Genomic DNA, 13,563 nt, shown 5'->3' on the forward strand with positions numbered 1-13,563 from the left:
TTGTTACTCCTTTTTTCGAATTAGTAGCAACAGTAGTTGCTGAAGCGGCGTGGTTGCTATGGAAACCAGTCATAAAAAGCGTTGCTTACCTCCTTACATATTTTTACGACTTTGAACACCAAAATATTTATCATAACTTTTGTTTTACTGAACGGAAATTGAAATTTTTTTTTCACAATATATCTGTGTGTATGTATACATACTAGCAGTATTATTCGGCCTGATTTGAGCCCCAAAAATTAAACTTTAAGGGGTCAAAATTAGGGGTTAAAGTTTTTTTTTTAAATTTGACCTGCGGTCTCTACCAAATTACTCAGCCAATTTCTGGTCTAAACATTTAAAATTTTACATAAAGGGTATTCAGAGATAGGGCAAGCTTTTTATTTTTTTTATACATACTAGCAGTGTTACCCAGCCTTGATCAGGGGTTGCTTTGATGCCTTTTTTATGCTTATTTTTGGTAATTCCAATATTTTCTTTCTTTTTTCTTGTTTGTAATCCTAAAATTATTTCAGCAAATTTCAGTTATATTGACACCTTACTGATCAACATAGCCTTCGCATAGTGGATGCAACATGCCAGCAAGAATACAGTTTCTCTGATTTGTCCCCTTAGCAGCTATTCTCCAGCTCAAAACCAACTACTTTTGCGAGAATTTGGGGCCATGATTTTTTTAACCGTATGTGAAAGAAACCACAGAATCAACATGACCATCTATTCGTTGTAAGAATTTATGTGGTTGTCACTGTATAGTTCTACAATTAGTCAACTGTGTTCAAAATTCCTTATCTTATGTTACCGGGCATACTACTTGTGCTTGGTTGTTGGGGGCTTATGTTTTGTTAAACCGACATACAAGAAACCTCTGAATCACATTTTCACTAAATCTGTGGTGTAGACTCTCTTGCAATTTCTTCAGGATCTGTTGCTTGGTCAATGGACGTTCAAAAACAGAAACATAATTTACTTTTACACTGCTAAGAACATGTACATTTTCAAGTCTTATAAAATTCTTTGCAGTTAATGAAAAAAAAATTAAGAAATTTACGTGCAGAGTTTGAACCTAAAGACCACGTCATGTAAAAAAAAAGAACAGGCTATCAACTCACCCGCAGTAGAATTTTCACTGCCCGTTGTTCTATCATTGTTGCTAAGTGATGACATGGAAAAAATGACTTTACTGATGATAGATAAATTAAAATAGTGGTTTCAATTATCTGTAATTATCGGGGGTATTCTGAGACAAAACTTAACCAAGATCACTCCCAGACTTATGCACTAAAATTCTGTATATTTTTAAGAAAATCTGTCTAGCCGTTTCGGAGTCTATAAGGAACGATCACCCCCCCACACACACACAAAGTTGCATTTATATAATTGTACATATATGATAGCAACCTTCTGTCTGATGAGACAATGGTGTTCTTCATCTAGTCTGGTGCACTACAGCATCTGCTATGGCTATAAAGTTGAAGCTAAAGTTGCCTCTTAGGGTGCAGGTTTGGGCGAGTGATAAGGACACCTAGGTTTTCTCAGTTTCCTCCTCTGTGTTGCAGACGAAAAGTCAATCCTATACAGTCAGATCCAGTGCAGCTACAGGAGTTGCCAGAAAGGTGTTGCAGTGCTTCACTATCCGCCTCTCGAAACTCCAAACCTGATTTTTTGATTTTTTGTCAGGTTTTACTCCCTTAGCCTTTGCCTTCCACAAGCTGATGAAAATTTTAAAATATTTCCAATTTTGACGAAAATAATAGAGATCCTCATTGTAGTTATGGTTGTATCAAAATGAAAGCGAACTCCTTGCTATAATATATATATATATATATATAACTACTTCATTTACTCACATAAAATTAATATACGAAAGTCATATGACCACAAAAGTACATTCAAAAATAAAAAATACCGTATAAAAACAACACTAGCGAATAAATACTGGGAACTCAAAGACAGCGGACATTCGCCGGTAGTCGAATGGAAAATAATAAGACAAGCTACCACGTGCAGACATTTAGACGACCCATGTAAATTATGCCTCCATGAAAAATTTGCTATCCAGTTCTTTAAAGAACCCCAAAATCTATTAAACTGTAGACGAGAAATAGCAAACAACTGTGTTCACAAAATAAAACTTACTCTAGGATAGCGATACAAAATAGCTTTAAAACTAACAATAACAATAGAAAACAAACAAATAAATAAATTAAATAAACATGAATATACATAAACGATCACACATATATGTATATATACATATATATATATGTGTGTATGTATATGTGCATGTATGTGTGTACACATATGTATATTTATATATATATAAAAAAAAAAAAAAGGAAAACGTCTACCTTAAACCACTAACATAGTTCTAAAACAGATCCTTTGTTCGATAAAATGCATGCCCATTGGCTGATAGGAAGGGGCGCGGTGGATACTAGAAAGCTGATTGACTAACTAAAAATCCTCAACATATATAAAAACAAGAAACAACCACAGAATTCGCGCATAAGCCTGACGAATCCTATAGTGGATGAAACGCAGACTATTCAGTGTAGCTTAATCGCCATATATATTTTATAAATTACTATATATATATATATAACTACTTAATTTACTCACATAAAATTAATATACAAAAGTATAGATTTATGTGTAAACTTTAAGTATTTACTTCAAAAGTGTTCAATACATAGGTAGAGCTAGTTAGTAAGTTATAAAATGTATATGGTGATTAAGCTACACTGAATATTCCGCGTTTCATCCACTCTAGGATTCTTCAGGCTTAGGCGCATATTCAGTGTAGCTTAATCGCCATATACATTTTATAACTTACTATATATATATATATATTCTGGTTTACTAATTCTTGTAGGAATACCGCCGCCAACTGAAGGTGGACATAATTCCTATGGAAGTATCAACAGAGGTGGAAATGGTAAGTACATTTAAATACTCTTTCTTTCTTCTTTCTTTCTCAGTTAATTTTTCTTTTTTTTCTTCTTCTGCTACTACAATCTCTCTCTCTTTCTATTTCATTCAGAAAGCTTTTCTTGTCACTCTACAAATTATTTAAAAATGATCCTTCCTGATTCACATCGGCTTCTTGTGTTCAAAAATGTTCAATCCACAACAATTATGAAATCCTTGTCACTTTTTAGTCCACATTCACTTTTCATGTTATTTTTTTTTCTTCTTAAATTTAATTCACTCCAAATAAAACACATTGACCACCGACCTACTAAAATTATAAGCTAAATTAAAGGGGACACCCTAAATGAGGAGTTGTGCAATGAGATGTTTGTCCACATTACATTTAAATTTTAGCATGTTGGTAGTCAGAAAAATAGGAAGCAGGGAAGGAATTCCAAAGATCAGTAGTTCAAGAAAAGAAGCTATTAGAGTAAAAGTCTCTACAGTATCTGAAGGCCTCCACAGTGAAGGTGTGGGACTTAGCTAATTGCTGGGTGTATTTATAGCGAAGGGGTACAAGTGCTACGAGTTCGTCAAAGCATGTATCATTGAAATACTTGTAAAACAAGTACAGGGATATAACATTGCAGTGATGGGACAGGAGCTGGTACTTGGTTGACAGTGAGGGACATCAGCTTAAAGACTCTATTTTGCACCTGAGGGAGAGTCTAATGGTTGGTCACCAGCCCAGATGTGGGAACAATACTGCATGCATTGGTGAATGGTGGCTTTGTAGAGAAATGATGGAGATATTGGGAAAAAAAATTACAATATTCCCCTTCAACATGAAAAATCTATAATTTATATTGTTGCGTATCCATACTGTCAAGGGTGTATGAACATTAAACAATTTCACATCTCTAGTTTTAACTCAGGTTTCATCAGTGCTGTTGAATTTAGGTGTTGATCAAGAACCACACTGATGCCAGTGTAGCTGTAAAGAGTTTTATTTAAAACAGGACAAGGATAGAAAACAAACGTGTGTGTACGAGAGTGAGATAGATAGATTCAGAAGGAATGAATTGAAGTGACGGAAGTCACTTACATATTTAGACAGACCGACTTTTAGTCACCTCTGCACACTGTTCCCGTCCTCCTGCCGGGGCTGCCTGGAATAATAACATTCTGCATCTGTTTTACTCAGTTAAGAAACTCTCTCCTGGGTGAAAGTCACGTGATTTCCGATTTCTGCTTTTACGCTTCCCCTCCTCCTTTTTAGGTGCCCTTTCTCTCGAGCCCTGTTTTGCTATATACCATATTGCAAGATACCGTGTGTCTGATTCCTTTTGTGTCCATAATATCGTCAACTCCGCTATCAACTTTGGCTCTATCACTAGGCATTCTGAGGACTTTCAGGTCATGAATGCATAGGTTCAGTCATGATAACAATGCAATTTGCAATTCCTTCTGATCCATTTTGGGGAGGGTGGGATAAAAATAGGAGGCATTACGTACATTGAAACTAATATAAAATAGTAGTTGTCATAATTTTAAGGAAACTGCATTATGTGTTCAAAATATTTCATTGACATTCGAATATTATATAAAAAAAAAAAATCCATGGTCTGCAGTTGACTTTCAAGGAAACAATCGTTTTGGTTTAAAGATATCGTAAGGGTACACAAAATATGTGTTTTTCCAAGGAAATAACTTTATATATTAACAGAAAAATATGACATAATTATGTTTCATTTTTTCGGAAAGTAGACAAAAACAGCTAAATGAACCTGCAGCATTAAAAGAGGTGAATTGAAATTTTTTTTTCCAAATTTTCAAATAGTAAAATATTTTTCTCAGGAAATACAGACACATTTTTTTTTCTTATTTCATTTTATGGTGGGGAAGATAACTCCTGGCATGAGACTGAATGAGTTTTAAATGTCCGATAACAATGCGGAACATTGGTCGTACACATGGCTCAAAATAATAATAGGAAATCCACTGTTTGAAAAGCACTCGATATTAAAAATGTAAAATATAAAGATTGAAAAGAGCAGATGAGCGCAAAATTGATTTTAATAAACATTTCTATTTATTAAAATTACGTTAATTCTTTTTTTACTTTTCGAATAGTAAAATCTTCTTTAGGAAATATAGACAATTTTCTTTTTCTTTTTTCATGTCATGTGGAGGAGGTCTCAAATTCCTTCCATAAAATCATATCTGCTTTGTTCATAGATTTGTCATCAGATCAAACGTGTTGATGGAAATGTTATGATCTTAATCTTTGAAGAAATGTCGAGCGTCCTACATTTTCTTTTTTACTTACGTTCACCCCTAAAAAAGCATATCGCCACTTGGATGTATGGGGCTTCTATTTGGAACCATACCTAGGAAAGATTAACAAGATGTTGGTTTATGTTACATTTAAACTTCTGCATATCAGTACAGTCAGGGAAGCAGGTAGCAGGAAGGGAAGTCCAAAGTCTAGCTGTTCGAGAGAAAAAAATTATTAGAGTAAAAAGCTTTCTGGCATTTAGGGACCTCAAAAATGATGGGGTGAGATTTTGTTGCTAAGCATATTTGTCTGGGATATGTACGCCGATGGAGCATGAATGCAATGAGTCCATCAGAACACATTCCATTAAAATATTTGTAAAACAAGCACAGAGATGCAACATTGTGGTGATGAGACAGTGGTTGGAGCTTAGTTTACAAAATGGAGCCTATTAGGTTGAAAACTCTTTTTTGGACCCTATTAAAAAGGGAGAGGCTAGTGGTAGATGCATCAGCCCAGATGTGGCAACAATACTACATGCATGGGTGAATGATGGCTTTGTAAGGGTACAGGATACTCTCAGGTATGAGTAGTCTTCTAGCTCGATAGAGGGAACCTACCTTTTTTGCAGCAGCTTTCGTAATGTCCTGTTCATATTGTCCGTGAATGTTAGGCCAAGGAGTTTGAAGGAAGAATTCTCAGGTAGGTGTTATTTGTCATGGATATCAGTGGTTCTTGTAATTGTTTAAGGAAAGCAGCTTAGTCTTAGTAGCATTAAATTAATACACTTGAGGTTGTAATAATTAAAAAGATATTTGGCTCTAACATATTAAGTACCCTTTATCCTTGTTTTTTTACTACATATACCTATATATATATATATATATATATATATATATATATATATATATATAGATGTGTGTTTTTGAAAATTTATGCTTTTGTGTATATTTTCCATTATGTATGCCAATCTTTTAAAATCAGAAGTTCGATATTTGTTAAGACAATATAGCATATATAAGTAAATAAGAATTTTGCTGGATTCCAAAGTCTAAAATTTTATTACCAATCATTTCTTTTCAAAGCAAATCTTATCCATCTTATCTCAAGACAAGATGGCAGCCCCTAGTAGGTGGCGATAAAATAAACTCCTACAACTGGAAATTGTCTCAATGTGAGTTGTTTTCATTCTTTTTGTTCTTTCTGGATTTTATCTATTACACTGCTAAACACTTTTTCTGAGATAATCAGTTGTTCTCTTGTGAACGAAACAGATCTTTAAGATTTTGTTTCGAAAAAAAAAAATGATTGGTAAGATGAATAAAATCTTGGAGTTTGGAATATAGCAAAACTGTGATTCATGCCGGCAAAAGAAAGTCCACACTTGTAATTTTTTCAAAAACTACAAATCTATATATCTATGAAAGTGTCTGTCTGTTTGTCTGTCTGTGTACATTTCCCTACACAATAACTCTGTCAATTTTCAGTCTATAGACTCGAAATTTGATATACAGGGTACTGAGATTTGGGAAAATCTTTGTAATCTATTTTCGGACAGAAATTTGACTGTTAAGGAGTCAAAGTTCAACGATTTGACCTTTGAGAACTCTACCAAACTCCTCCGCCAAATTTTGGGTCTAAAAACTTGGAATTTTAGATATAGGTTCCTTGGACATGGATCTAACTTAATTACTTGATTTGAGTCCAAAACAATAAATGTTAAGTGGTCATAATAGGGCTCAAAGTTTTAAAAAATTTGACCTCTGCGGTCTCTACCAAATTACTCAGACACTTTCTGGTCTAAATATTTGAAATATTACATAAAGGGTATTCAGAGATAGGGCAAGCTTTTTAATTGGTTTGGGTCGAAAATTTGAGCTACCAATATATAAATGTATGTATGTACGTTTGCATGTCTGCCTAAAACTTTAGACAGAGGCGACGGATTGTCACAAGATCAGTATCGTTTTAGAAGCTCGACCTTTCAGATGACAAATACCGAAAAATTAATTTCTTCACCCACAACTGGGCACTTTTCTACAGGGATGGGTCGCTTTTTTCGCCAATATTTATGAAAGTCATCCCCTCTTTTCAATTGTCTAGCCTTAATTTAAACCTACATCACTTCCGGTTTGGTGGTGGTCGTAACAGTAAAAACGTCATGTTTTTTTTTACATTCTTTTCCTCCTTTGCGGTAGGGGTTCGAGCCTGTCTTCCTACTACCTCTATTTTTTTTTTTTTTTTGCTACACACACCTCCAAACGCCCGGGCAATGCCGGGCACACATACTAGTTTAAGCTAATTGAGGAGGCAAAAAGAAATCTGCAACAACAAATTCGCTTAAAACCAGCTTAAATTATCACCCGTAAATCAGTTAAAAATATCCACCAACAGGCAACAAAGCATCTCTAATCGTAATTGTTGTTATTCCAGGTTATACAACATAACATTTAGTCCATATGCCACGACTTTCTCTTAATGATCATCAAGAGCTCATTAATCTCCACCTTTCTGGTTTATCCAATCAAGAAATCAGCTGCAGATTGAAATGTAATGAGAAAACAGTACGAAAGACTGTGCAAAAGCACCAAACACCGGCAGTGTTTGTGATGCCCCTAGAGTTACTTCTAAATGTATGGCATTACATCAAGCAACAGCTACGCAATGATAAAATTTCAAATTTGGAAGAACTTTGGATAAAAATTAAAGAAAAGTGGGATGCTCTTTCCCAAGAGTATTGCTGCAGTCTAATTCAAGGAATCCCCAAAAGATTTCAGGCTGTCAAATTGCAGAAGGGCTATGCTACTAAATATTAACTAGTTCATTGTGTTCCTGTTGTATTTGTGTTGCATTAATGTCCTAAAGTTACATTTAAATAATAATTTTCCATTGTGCGGACTTTCTTTTTGCCTCCTCGATTTGAAATTATTTTTTTAAATTGATGTGAACACTAGAATATTTAAATTAAAAGTCAAATATGAACAGGTAAAATTATAGAAGAATAAAAAGCCAATCAAATGAGGTATAGTTTGTTTAAAGAGTTACATTCAATTTAGCTTAAATTTGCAGTTTATGAAAAAATTACAAATGAGGACTTTCTTTTTGACGTGTGTGTGTGTGTGTGTTAACAAAATCTAAAGAATTTAATTAAGAAAAGGACGACTTCAATTAGTTAATAACACAATTATTTTTTATATAGAAATAATTCATAGAAAACTAATAACAATGCAAAAATGTAAGTAGAAATATTGAAAAATGAGACCATTTTTATTTATTTTTTGACCTTCTTTCTAGTTTTCACTTGATTCAGAAAAGTTGTATGTGTGAAGGCGAACTGTCACAATATTTCAGGAAAATCTCCTTTTCAAGTGTTTCTATTGACTTTGTCTCAACTCAATGTGAATAATCATTTAGCTTCTTTTTTTTTTTTAAGTTTAGCTTTTATCAATATGAAAATAAAACGGTGCAGATCCCAAAAATGCTGATTCTGGTTTTCAAAAAACTGTTAAGCAAGTTTTTGTCATGATAAGAATGCAATTCTTAATTCTTGATTTATTTTTTAGCTTTTGCTTTAAAGCAATACTCGTCAGATCAAGAATATGGTGAGTTATTAATTTCTTGTAACTTTTCCTCTTGGAATCATGGGATACTCTTTTTTTCTTTCAAGCATCATCCAATGCATCCTCGATTTTTGTCTTACACACAACAACACAGTCGAATGACAAACACCTGAATATGTTGTGTTTCTAAATTTTGAACTGGGATTGATAATGTGCATTATTTGGATCATTTGGATTACTGTTCTCATCTTGAGTGTTATTTTCACAGCGTTTAGGCTGATGTAACCTCTAACAAAAACATAGGTCAGTGGTGAGACTGCACATCTCTGCCTGACAATGTAAGGATGGGCCAAAGTATTAACTAGGCCTTACTTCTCCATATTGTATGAAGTATTTTTGAAGCTATGTCATGAAAATGATAACTCAAAAACTGATTAGGTTGAAATGTTTTAAATATTATTGTTATCAAAGAGCAACAGATTCATATACGAAATTTGGAAAAATTAGAAGTTGAAATTCCATCAATATTTTGACTATGACCAAATATTTTACACTCAAGATCAAGTTCATATAAAATATGGGACGCCATTGGCTGTCATATGGACCAAGTAGTGAATCTTTTATGATAAACAGAGCCAAAGTTATTGGCAAAAGTGTGATTTTCACCTTATTCCATGCCCTTGAACTTGATCTAAATATCCCAAAATTAAATCAGTTCTTTCAAACCATAACCAATAAGTGGTGTAAAGTTTAGTGATAATTAGTAAAGCGGTATAAACACTGAGCTGTAAACAAACAATGATGAACTAATAAACTTGACCGAAAAAATAACCGCCTTGTTGGAGGGAATGAGATGGATAGATTGTCAGTTAAATGAAGAATATTATGAGAGGATTTGAGAAGAACAAAATTACTTGTGAAGACGTTTCATCACACATTGTAGTCATTGGATTTAAAGATGACTGTGTTATAATCAACAGAGAATCAATCTCATGGTAATGTGTTTCACAGATGAGAAGTTTTAGGGAATAAATTCTGTCCATGGAAATTCTGCTTGATGCTAAGCACACGGTAGAAGAAAGGAAAGCTCTTTGCATTTCTTGCTGTGAATATTTTTATAGCGAGAAACTCCAGATTGAAGTTTATAATATAGTTTTCATCCTTTGGTTTTCATACAACAAAACTACAAATGCAATGATTTGGGTTAGCAACTCAAGGAGGGGGGGGTAATGAATAATACTAAAAAATAAAACGCAATTCAATGCAATATGTCCTCTTTCTTACATCCTGCTGTGACTTTTGCTTCAATGTATATTTTATACACGTTTGTCATGAAATTGTGCTCCTCCATTTGCTCCTTTATCCGATTGATTCATGGTCAAGTCTGTTCAGTTGAAGATGTTAATTTTACATCTTTTCTTTTTAGCCCAAGGAAAACAAATTTATAAAACTGGGATCCGATAACAACTTTTAATTTTCCTTTGATGAAGAGATTTTCTTGAAATATTCTAAAAACATTAATAACAACTGAGTTATTTTTTTAATTTGTATTATCTAGGCTTTCAATAATATATAATAATTTCTATACTATGCTCCCAGTGAATTTTAAGGCTTTTCCTAAAAAAAAAATATATATAAATTTATGATAGATATAAACTGATGAAGCTTTCCGGCTATCGCGACATAAAATAAGTAATAATGAGAAATGACTAGAATTTTGTCTTTACTTTTTATCTTTTATTCTTGCTCTGTATTACATTGAGCTCTACTACTCAAGATTTCCTACAGAAATTGCTCTATGCTTCATGGACTTAACACACCTAAACAAACAAATATATATATATATATATACATATATATATATATATATATATATATATATATATATATATATATATATATATATATATGTGTGTGTGTGTGTGTACATATATACATATATATCAAGAAGTCAAAATAAAGTTTACAAGCCAAAAAGTCCTTTCAAAAATAAACTGAAAAGTTAAAGAGCTAAAAAAACTGGGAGTGGTACCATTAAATCGATCAACCTTTTGTGCTCCAGAATTTATTTTTCTACATAGTTACTATCATTCTCAATGCACTTTTGCCAGGAATTCAATAATATATCTCTGCTTCTGACACACCAATATGACAGGGATTGCTTTTTTAGTCTCACACCATCAATATCTGCAACAGAGGGATGAAATTTCAAGGTCATAATTGCATATGTTCAGTCATGATAACTATGCAATTTGCAATTCCCTCAAATTCAAGTATGATATAATCAAAATAAAAAATAGGAGACATTACTTTTAGAATGCTTTATTTTATATATATATGTGTGTGTGTGTGGAAATATGTTATCTTTAATTATATTTCACCTTTAATTTATACCAATCCTTTAATTTTTGAAGCTCAATGTAATTACAGAGCATATATAAATAAAAGACAAAAGTCTATATTTCAAATTTCAAGATGTTGAACATCTTACAATTTATTCCTATAAGTATGTTGATATGCACAATTCTTGACAGCACCTGTTTCGTAGCATAAAAAACATTCATTTCTCTCTCTCTCATATTTATATATATGTATATATATATATATATATATCTCGAATCTTAGTCATTCAATGAATTAAAAAATTTATGAGGTGAAATGTTTGAATTTCAAATCAACAGATTTTTATTATTCTATGTAAGACAAAGAATACATTTGAAATATTATAACTCCTTATCCTATAGGATTTCGATGTCTACCATCTCTTCAGAGGAGAAAATATTAGCAAATAATTATGATAGTTTACACCTTATTTGCTAAAGTCAGTGAAACATGAAAGTTCACAATTAAAATTTGTTTAAGTATTTAAATGCCATAGAGTAAGGGAAGTTAATGAAAAGGCTATAAAAATTCACATCCAAATTGCATGGTAAAATCTGAAGTGAATGTCTGTGATAGTAGTGTGGTAAAATGATCGATTTATTTGCTCTATCTTGTATATCGAGCAATCCTTATTTAGGCGGGATAGTATTTATAGAATATTACTGCCAGTAATATCATGTAAAACTCATAATCTCAGGTTTCCATCATATCAATTGATTGTGAGATAATTTTATTTTGAAGTATGTATATATATATATATATATATATATATATTTAGTAGAAATGGTAATTAATAAAAACTGAAGAAAGTGCTCAATACTGTTGTAGAGCAAATATGCGTTTTATTTTTTATTACCGTATCTTTTTGTTAAGTTACATTATTGTTTCAGCTACGCGGCCACTAGCTAACCCTCTCCAAACAATTAACAACAAATAAAAACTAAATAAATAAACCGAATCATAGCCTCCCCCCACCTCCGAACCTAAACGAACACCCAACAGGTAAAAACATACTTATCAAGAAATCTTCTCACCAACGAGACGCCAAAAACTTTAACTTTAAGACTCGAATTTTAAAGTAACCCCCTCTTCCTACCCTCACATATTCCCCTTCCCCCTCCATGTATCCCTATGCCCTCAGCTACACCAGAAATGAACTTCCCAGACCCTCCCCCACAAGTTCCTTAAACTCCAAAACTAAAACATTACCGACATACCAAGCACCCCCTCCCACCTTTCCCCCTTGTTCCCTTCCTCTTTTATCCGCTCTTCGCACCCCTCCCCTGACCTCATTCACCCTTTCACTCTTTCATCCCATAATAACGAACATTTCTGTAAAAGTCTGAGGAAGCTACGGATGGCCAAAAAAATGGCCGGGTAGCTGAAACAATAATGTAACTTAACAGAAAGATATGGTAATAAAAAATAAAACGTATATATATATATATATATATATATATATATATATATATACAGTGTATACCCTCCATCAATAATTATGAAATAATAAAAATAATACTATTAGTCTTCACACTAATCTTCTTTTTGCTTTCTTCAATGTTTCTTTTGCACATCAGATATTGGTTGCACGTTAGCTATGGTGGCACAAAATAACTTTCACCCTGGAACTCTTTAATTTACATTTGGTATTGATATGTCATTGCTTTAAGGCATCTTTGAATAAGTCTTTCAAAATTTCTCTTGGTCTGCTTTTTCCTCATTTACCCCACGTTGGAATGTGTGGTCATTTGTGTTTCTAATCAGATCTTTATTGAACATGTCCACACTGCCATAGAGCTGACTCCAGTCTGTGTATTTTCAGCCTCAGTAGCAGGAAGTAACAACTAACTCTGTGTTATCAAGGTACATACAACAAAGTCACTAAATCATATATTCATATGAAATATTGCAATTACAGCAGTAATTAAAGTTTTCATATAGAAATTATTGTTAGTATTTCTGATGATCTCAAGAAAAAAACGTCTAATATTGACTTTTTATTTAGATTGGATGAATCTCTTTCCAAATTCATTTTAGGTAGGTGAGGTTGTATGATTTACTGTTTGCCTCCTCGTTTCCCCTTACGACTTGAAATGGTATTGTCCGGAAGCTTGAAAAGAAACAAAAAAAACAAAAAAAAAAAACAGTTTTTTACTCGCTCTAATCGAACAAATATATATTTATTTATTCGGAGGCGTTTCTCATTTCAAAACACAAACTTTCCATCAACAACAGACTTGAACTTAACTCCTCCTTCATTATTTAACTATTAATACTTCCACCTCATAACCTTCCTAAACTATTATCATTATTGTTTTTTATATTATATATATATATATATATATATATATATATATATACACCAAATCTCCCTTTAAGGCAACACTATAGCTACAACCTTCTTGATGCTACCTCTCACTACACCCCTTTTAA

General features: G+C 32.8%; 1 protein-coding gene across 2 annotated transcripts in view; it reads left to right on the forward strand.

The window, feature by feature from the left end:
* LOC145277511 (SID1 transmembrane family member 1-like) overlaps positions 1–13,563 on the forward strand; it is a 171,813-nt gene that overhangs the window by 102,785 nt on the left and 55,465 nt on the right. For both annotated transcript variants that reach the window (XM_080128936.1, XM_080128935.1), the window contains one exon: positions 2,873–2,935. In XM_080128936.1, the coding sequence (XP_079985062.1) occupies positions 2,873–2,935 (63 nt within the window). The remainder of the gene's footprint in view (positions 1–2,872; positions 2,936–13,563) is intronic.

Source organism: Euprymna scolopes, chromosome 6 (assembly GCF_053919585.1).
Source record: "Euprymna scolopes isolate OS-2025 chromosome 6, ASM5391958v1, whole genome shotgun sequence".
NCBI lineage: Eukaryota > Metazoa > Mollusca > Cephalopoda > Sepiida > Sepiolidae > Euprymna > Euprymna scolopes.